Consider the following 8558-nt stretch of genomic DNA (forward strand, 5'->3'; position numbering starts at 1 on the left):
TCTCCTCTCGGGATCTTGGGCACGCACGCACACGCGCCCGGCGTGAGTTTTAAGCCACTGGGTCCGGGACACGAACCACGGTCGACTACATGGGAGTCCAGCGACATAGCCATTACGCTAACTGCTGGTTCCCCTGCTTGATATTTCTGTGGGAGCACAGAGAAGGGCCACATGCCGTGGCCACAGGAGAGGGAGGCTGTGGCCCAGGTCTCTGGCTATCAGTAAGAGGGGGTCTGGATGTGCTCCCACCCTAGGAGTGGTCTGGGCATCCCAGACAGGCCCAGAGTGGTCCCTCTGTGTGCAGGACCTGTCTCTGCCTCCACCTACACCTCCCCCTCCCAGCCAGGCTGTCTGCTTCCCCTGCCATCCCTGCAGCCCGGCCCCAGGAACCGGGCCCCCCAGCCCGGCCACCCCTCCACAGGCCCAGGACTGGCCACTGGAGCCTCACCACGCTCTCCCCGCCAAGGAAGTCGGGGATCACGTCTTTATCCAGGTAGTCCACGAGGCCCCCGGGGCCCTGGTAGTGGCTGCCGCTGTAGATGAGGAACTTCCGCCTGGTGTTCTCGTTGATGAAGGGGCTGATCTGAAACGGAGGGTGGGGCACAGACAGTGGTTCCGGCGGGAGCTCAGATGCCTTGGGACAACCACTTGAAGTGCGCCCATGGTGTTGCAGTCACCACCTCTACCTCGTCCCAGACAGATTCAAGTCCCCGAAAGGAACCTGTCCCCGGCTCACAGCCATGTCCCCACCCCGCTGTAACCCTGTAACCCCGTAACTCCTGCTCTGCTCTCTCCGGAGTCCTGCTCTGGGTATGCGTGCGCACAGTCGCACGGTGCGCGGCCACCCCTGCAGGATGCCGCCTGAGCAGCAGCCTCTGGGGCTCATCTGCCTGATCCGAGCGTCCCTCTTTTTTGCAGCTGCCTAACACTCCTTTCCCCTTCCAGGGCATGGCCCTATTGTCCGTCCCAGATGGGAAGTTTTGAATTAACACTGAGCTGGAAGCTGCCTGTCAACCCAGTTCTCCAAGTATCCTCACTGGGGCCAAGAGGTAGCGGGAGAGGGAGGCGGGAGGGCAGGCGGAGGCAGAGTCACGTGGCCCAGCGGGGCCTCTGATTCTGCGTGAGTGCGTGTGCCGGGCTGCAGCACAGAGTGCATTTCACATCACGGCTCATGGGCAACATGTTTCAAATCCCTACAGCACAAACTCCGTTTTGGAACCCGCTCAAAGGAGTCCCAGGCTGCTCCAGGATTCTGAGTGGGACTCATGTCAAGGAAACAGCGCATGTGCAAACAGCCCACTGTGTGACAGAGCACTATTCGGCCATAATAGGAAGGGGGCGCTGGCCCGGTCTACGACACGGAGGAGCCTTGTAGCGCGAACCTCAGGGAGGCAGCCGGGTATGGCCAGCCCCAGGCCAGGACAGGTGGCCAGAGCGACAGGAGCAGATGAGGAGCTGCGGGGGCAGGGGAGAGGGCGGAGGTGACTGCTATGGGTCTATGGGTCTGGGGGCTCTTTCTAGGATGGTTTAAATGTGCAGGAATTAGTGGCAAGGGCTGCATAACTGAATATGCTAAAAACCACTGAATTCTACATGCTCAACGGGAAACTTCTTTGTTTTTGTTTTTTTGCGGGGGGAGAGGTTTTTGCAATAGGGCATGTGCGCTCACCAGAGAAATAGAGAGAGACAGAGAGACAGAAAGCGAGAAATCACACCCCAGGGCGGGGGGAGTGGCACAATCCCTTCTCCTCTATTCTCCTCTCAGGATCTTGGTCACGCACGCACACGCACCCGGGGCGAGTTTAAGCCACCAGATCCGGGACTCGAACGGCAGTCGACTACGTGGGAGTCCAGTGACATAGCCATTATACCAACTACTGGTCCCCTCAATGGGCAAACTTCATAGTGTATGAGTTTAATCTCCATAAAGCTGTTACTTGAGGAAAATGACACAGGATGACCAGGCAAGGCGGGGCTTAAGACAGAGGGACCCTCTCCCACCCCGGGTCCCGCCCAGAGAGCCTGGCCGGGGCTCGCGCTCCTACCAGCGTCCAGAGCACGGGAAAGACGCGGGGCGCTCGCAGGATGAGCAGCCGGCCCAGGGTCTCGGGGTAGTTGTCCTCCACCACCTTGATCATGCGCAGCAGAGCCTCCCCCCCCGCCCGCCACAGGTGCCGCATGTTGAGACCCTCCAGGTCCAGCAGGCAGGTCCAGGAGCTGCAGCAGACACGGGGCCCTCATGCCACCTGGCTCTGCCACCTCCCAGGGCCCCCCACACCCTCCTGGATGATGGGGAGGCTCAGCGAGGCAGGGCCGGGAGCAGAGGGGCCCCCAGTCACTCTCGTGAGTCCTGTCGTTGTGGGGAGGCCAGGTAGTGAAGGGTTCAGGGCATGGGCTCCCGGCAGAGCTCCCAAATCCACGTCTCATCTCCACCTCTGGGAGCACGATGGGGCCACGGACCTAACCTCCCTCCCCAGGACGTGGCAGGGGCGATGCGCCACCTCGAGCAACCGCTGTGAGGGTTAACTGAGCTGGCAGTGGGGAGCACTCGACAGGACGGCGCATACTTGGCAGAGGCCAGTTACTCCTACCCACTGTGGAGAAGGCTAACCCTGTGGGCCTGGGTTCGAATTCCAGTACTGCCACTTGCTGTGTGGCCTTGGCCTGGTTTCTTTTTAGGGCTGGTTGAGGCCAGGGATGGATCGTGGCAATGAAGAGCCTGTTGGGATGCGCGTGCTCTCTCTGTCTCATTCATGGAGGAAATAATTAAACTTTTTTTTTTCTTTTGCTACAGGGCGTGTGTGCTCGCCAGAGAGACAGAGAGAGACAGAGAGACAGAAAGCGAGAAATCAACCCCACACACACCCGGCATGAGTTTAAGCCACCGGGTCCAGGACTCGAACCACGGTCAACTACATGGAAGTCCAGCGACATAGCCATTACACTAATTGTTGGTCCCAATAATTAAACTTTTTAAAAGTGATGAGAACGGGGGGGGAGAGCTTAGAAGATCGTGCTGTGAGAATGAGGCAGGACGCAGCAAGCAGCGCCCAACACGCCACTGGTGTGCACAGTGAGTGTTAGCTGAACTCGCTCTGCAGGCCACTTTGCTCACACCCAGCTCTTGCCTGATGGGACGGCCAAACTGCTTCGTGTTCCCTTCACACCTCTTCTGTCCCTCCTCGTTGACAGAAAGCACCTGGGAGGTAGAGACGCTGCTGACAAATCTGTCTGCAAGCTGCCCCGGCCACCGGGCCCCAGAAGTGCCTGGCTCACGTGCTGCAGCAGCGCCTCCTCCCCTACGGCCTTCATCAAGCCCTTGGTGTCCATCTGGCCCAGGCGGAGGATGTAGAGGGGGCGACCGTCTGTGGGAGAACCAAGCAAAGAGAAGGGACCGTTATTCAGAGGGTGCTGAGGAGGGGGGTGGGCAGGCCCAGGGTGCCCCGGCCACCGGGCCCCAGAAGTGCCTGGCTCACGTGCTGCAGCAGCGCCTCCTCCCCTACGGCCTTCATCAAGCCCTTGGTGTCCATCTGGCCCAGGCGGAGGATGTAGAGGGGGCGACCGTCTGTGGGAGAACCAAGCAAAGAGAAGGGACCGTTATTCAGAGGGTGCTGAGGAGGGGGGTGGGCAGGCCCAGGGTGATCTTGAGGGGTGCTGAGGAGGGGGGTGGGCAGGCCCAGGCTGCCAAGGGCACCTGGCCTCCCCAGGGAGGAGGCGCCAGGCTGGCCCACCAAGGCCCTGCTCATCCACTCACGAGCTAATACTGGGCTGCTTGCTCCAAGGGGGGCTGACACCATTTACTAAGATGGAAACCGCAGGGCCAGTAGGTGGCATGGTGGTTAAGGTGCTAAACTCCCACATGACCGACCATGGTTCAAGTCCCGGATCTTGAGGCTTATTTTCTCACTTTCTCTCTCTCTCTGGTAAGCACACATGCCCTATAACAAATTTAATAATAATAATAATAATAAATAAAATGAAATAACTCTTCCCCCAATTTTTTTTTTAAATAAAAGACAGAAACTGAGATATGGAAACAGCAGCAAGGAAACAACGCCCTTGGGGAAATGGAGAGGGGATGTGCAAACCATCAACCTGAGACCCTTCTAAAAGAAACAGCTTATTGTAAAGTCTTTTTATTTTCTTTTTTCCATAAGGGCATGCGCACGCATCGGAGAGAGAAGTATCTCCCCCAAGGAAGATGGCCACACCACAGTCCCTTCTCCTCTCAGGATCCGGGGCATGCACGTGCCCGCACACACGTACCCGGCCTGCTTTTCAAGCTGCCAGGTCAGAACTGCAAACGCGCAGTCAGCCATCTGGGGTCCAGCTGCCTTCACCACCACCCTGCCTGGCTGGCCCTTTACCGTCTTTTACCGGAGGTTGGAGCCATGTGACGAAGGAGTCCAGAGGACACCGCTCAGCCAGAGCTAAGGCGGAGCATGGGGATTAATTCACTGGCACTTCGGTTCTCATTATTCTTGACAGTATGTCCTACAAAGTCGCCATAAATGAGCAAACGCAAAACCACTGTGCCTCGGGCAATACGGCGTAGGTTCCTCGGAGCCTCTGGGCATCATCTGCCGTCCAGTCAGGCCCTGACCAGCCTCCTGTACCCCTGGGAGAGGACACTCACAGCACGTGTGAGATCACAGGTGCGCAAAGCCGGCTGAGCACGGACATTCCCACCGAAGGCATGCCGCAGCCTCCTGGAGCCGAGGGACACTAGACAGCACTTAGGCACTACCTTCGGGGGCATTTTCAACAGCAAAATCGCTAGTGAAAGGCACCATGATGCCAAGCACAGTACTGGCCAGGCCGCGAAGGGACGCTCCATCGTGACGTGAGGGCTGAGACATGCCGAAGGCAGCCCAAACGTCCCACCACACTGCAGAAGCCCCTGGTGCTGATCTGGGTCACAGGGTAATGTTGGCCAGCAGAATCCTCAAGTACAAAACCACACAGTGAGGACCAACTGTGCTTGGGAAGGAACCACACCAGGGCCAGTCTCGCATGCAGGGGATGTGGTCCCATGGCCACACCCCCCAACCCTGACCACGTGAGGGATGGAGAGAGGACTGCGGGGTGACCATGCCCACTTGGGGGCAGCAAGGAGGCGCGCGCTCTCTCTCTCTCTCCTCTCTAGTGAATGCATGCGCTCTCTGGCAAATAAAAAAAAGAAAAGAAAAAATGAAAAGACAGGGGCCAGCAGGCGGCATGGTGGTTAAGGTGCTGGACTCAGGACCAGCAGGTGGCGTGGTGGTTAAGGTGCTGGACTCAGGACCAGCAGGTGGCGTGGTGGTTAAGGCGCTGGGCTCCTACATGGCCGACTACAGCTTGCTTTCTCTGTCTCTCTCTGGTGAGCATATATGCCCTACAGCAAATTAAAAACAATAATAACAAGTAAAGATTAAATTATTTTTAAAAAGAAAGACAAGAAAGAAACCATGCCGACCAGTCCTTCAGGAGTGTCAAGTAGCCACCCTAGTCCCTATATGTGACTCTTGGGCCCAGCCACTGTAGCACCTACTGGCTGACACTGTCACTCAGCAGGCTGAGGCCACATGGAGGCCTGGGTTCAATTCTCAGCCCACCCTAAAAGTCAAGCACAATGGCAGCACCAGCAGCCCAGCTCCTCGGGACACTGGGCAGGAGGACCAGCACGTGGTGAGACCTGTCTACACTAGCTAGCTATCCGGATATCACACGTTACCTGTTTTATAAGTTAGGCATTTTTACATAAAGGACACTGGCTTCAGTGGGCATTAGCTTCAGTGACTTGACCTAGACACCCAGCTCTCTGTAGTAGGTGGAACCAGGTCCCTTATTTGGAAAGAGTCTGCAAATGTAATTAAAGATCTCAATCACACTGCGGGAGGGGGGTACATCCGATAACCCGGATCCTTACAAGAAGAGGTGGGAACACAGTGACACACAGACGGGAAGGCCATGAGGGAAGGAGGAGGTGGGGACCGGGCAGTGCAGCCACAGACCGAGCAACACCTGGGGTCCCCAGGAGCGGGAAGCCGCAGGAAGGGTTCTCTCCTAGAGCCTTCGGAAGAAGCACGGCCTTGCTCAGAGCTCAGTGTCAGATTTCTGGCTTCAGGATGGTGAGAGGGAAGAAAAACCTTGTAGCTTTAAAACACCTAGCCTGTGGTCATCGGTTCTGGCCATCCTAGGAAATGCACACCATCGTGCTGCAGTCGTCATGTATAAGTCACCTTGGCCCCAAACCGAGGTGGGCAACCCGGCCCCCAGAGCTATCTCCTCCTCCACCCCAGGTCCACTACAGCGCTACTGCCTTCACAGCGGGGGCACCCTCACAGGCACCGCCAGATGCCCAGGAGGAAGAGTAAGACACGGGCACGACGCATGCCACTTCAAGTGCAGCTGCAGTGACAGGCAGAGGCCCGCACCTATGTCCTGGTAGTGCCAGCCGCCTGCGTAGAACTCCTCCAGGAGAGCAGGGGGCCGCCAGGTCTGCAGGAGGAGGTCCACCTGGTGCTGCTTCCGCCAGCTCAGGGACTGGCACAGCATCTCCCGGGCCTTGTCCAGGTGGAAGTCACGAGCCCGCAGGAACCGAAGGATGTGCTCGTCCTTAGGGATCTGAGAGGGGAAGAAGGAAAAGCTCAGAGAATGGTGTTCCCCAGGCCAGCAGGTGGAAAGTCAGAAAATGAGCCTCGCCTCACCTGCGAAATATCTAGCTGGGAAAAGGACCGGATTCCCCCTCAGCCACAAAGCAGAGAGACGGCCGAGGGGTGGGCTGAAGGAGTGCTTCCCAGCCACCTCACACTCCTCCCTTCGGTGCTGGGCGTAGCATATGTCTTTGGGGGAACTGGCCCTTCTCCCTACCCCCCTTGTGCCAATTACACAAAACCGGCCCCAGTGGGAGCTGCCCTTTCTGGAGTGCTCACTCCATTCTAAGCATTTTCCATGGATTGCCCGTCGGGGTCCTCTCTAGCAGGTGCACCCTAACCTCATCCCCATGGAGCAGAAGCTTAAGTCACAGCCAGCACTAAAGTAACTCCCTTGTCTGCCTACCCCTGCCCCACGTGGGAAGGAAAGGAGAGTCACGACCGAGCCAGAAGTTCATGTCAACAGAGCTCAAGATAAGGCCCAAGCCAGGGCCCTCCACGCACATTCATCCACGGGAGTTAGTGTGGGGGGAAAACCCCCGTGCGGTGGAGCAGCACCTCGCAAGGCATCGATCGGAGCTCCCGAGCACCCACCTCGGGACGTGCACCCACCTTGCCTTTGTGGGTCTCCTGCAGCCAGTGCCGAAGCTGGATCAGACAGCTCTCCTGCATGGGCGTGAGGTGGCCCAGGCACCTCTCGATGTAGTCGGCGTCCAGCTTGTCCCCTTGGAGGAGGATGAGGGCGGGGCTCAGGACAAGGGGAGAGGCCCCATCTCTTCATCACGGGCCAACCCTTTCTGCAGCCTTGTCTTACTCGCTGGCCCCTCTGCTCTGAAACGTGGCTCCTCGCCAGACTGTGCTCCCTCCCCGGACAGCAGCCACTGCGACTGTAAATACTTCCTCTTCCCCCACCCCTTTCCAGGAGGTTCTGAAAACTGCCCAGAGCAAACCCGACCTGACTGTGGCAGGCGATTTCTCTCCTTTGACTGTCAGAAATTTAGTGGATCCCCCCTCGGGGAGCTGTTTGGAGGATTACCAGCAACCTGAGCTCACGGTCACTGCGTGCCCAGAACACACCTGACCTCGGCGAGTTGCCCGGGGGCATCGCTGTGATCCCCGCTCTACAGAAGACAAAACTGAAGCTGAGAGAGGTTGAGCGACTTGGACGAGGAGCCCATTCCCTCTGTTTTCCTCCCTCCCAGTCACGTTGGTGGGGGGCAAGGCTCTAGGCAGACAGAACCCGGACCCTGCAACATGGCCATGCCATCCGCCAGGGCCCGGGACCAGCACGGGGCATGCACATGGGCAATCCCGTCTCACAGTCAGGCTGTCTGGGGCTGTCTGGGTCAGCACATCGAGGCTGGCCCCTCCCCAAGTCCCACCGCCACTGCCCCCAAGGCATCTCGGCAGTGGGTGATACTGCACTAAGTGGTCCCCATGGGCACAGCCAGCTGTTGGTGGACAGATGGCCCAAGAGGAAAATGAGGTGAATGCCCAACTGGCAGCAGCACTCAGTGGTCCCCGCAAAACAAACGCTCAGGGCGGGGGACGTGCCTACTGGGCCAAGAGGCCTCTGGGTAAACAGAGGCAGGGGATGCTCAGAACTGTGCAGACCCTACCGCACCTCCTGGGGGCAGAGGCAAAGACACTGGAGGGGGGCAATGGGGCTAGGACTGGGAGAAAACACAGGAAGGCAGGACCTCCTGGTCCTCCCGGCCTTCGGGCAGAGCTAAGGCTCTTTTCTGCTTCTGAGCACAAAGGCCTAGTGATTCAGAACAGGCTGCAAAGGGCTGACCCTGCCTCCCGCCAGCTGCACTGAGCCCTGCGCTGCTGGGGCAGAGCAGGGCAGGGGCGGGTGAAAGCTGTGCAAAATGGGGACGGCACGGGAGACAGCTCTGCGGACAGGGGGCAGCAAGGGCAGGA

At 58.4% G+C, this 8558-nt stretch overlaps 1 protein-coding gene across 1 annotated transcript in view; it reads right to left on the reverse strand.

Annotated features, from left to right (window-relative positions):
- Window positions 1-8558, reverse strand: part of SEC14L5 (SEC14 like lipid binding 5) — a gene marked incomplete at its 5' end in the record, with an annotated part of 47810 nt that overhangs the window by 5021 nt on the left and 34231 nt on the right. Inside the window, 6 exons of the mRNA XM_027773075.1 lie at window positions 449-583; window positions 2046-2217; window positions 3129-3199; window positions 3477-3565; window positions 6417-6606; window positions 7248-7360. Of these exons, the coding sequence (XP_027628876.1) occupies window positions 449-583; window positions 2046-2217; window positions 3129-3199; window positions 3477-3565; window positions 6417-6606; window positions 7248-7360 (770 nt within the window). The remainder of the gene's footprint in view (window positions 1-448; window positions 584-2045; window positions 2218-3128; window positions 3200-3476; window positions 3566-6416; window positions 6607-7247; window positions 7361-8558) is intronic.

Source organism: Tupaia chinensis, unplaced genomic scaffold (genome assembly GCF_000334495.1).
Source record: "Tupaia chinensis unplaced genomic scaffold, TupChi_1.0 Scaffold000042_1, whole genome shotgun sequence".
Classification (NCBI taxonomy): domain Eukaryota; kingdom Metazoa; phylum Chordata; class Mammalia; order Scandentia; family Tupaiidae; genus Tupaia; species Tupaia belangeri.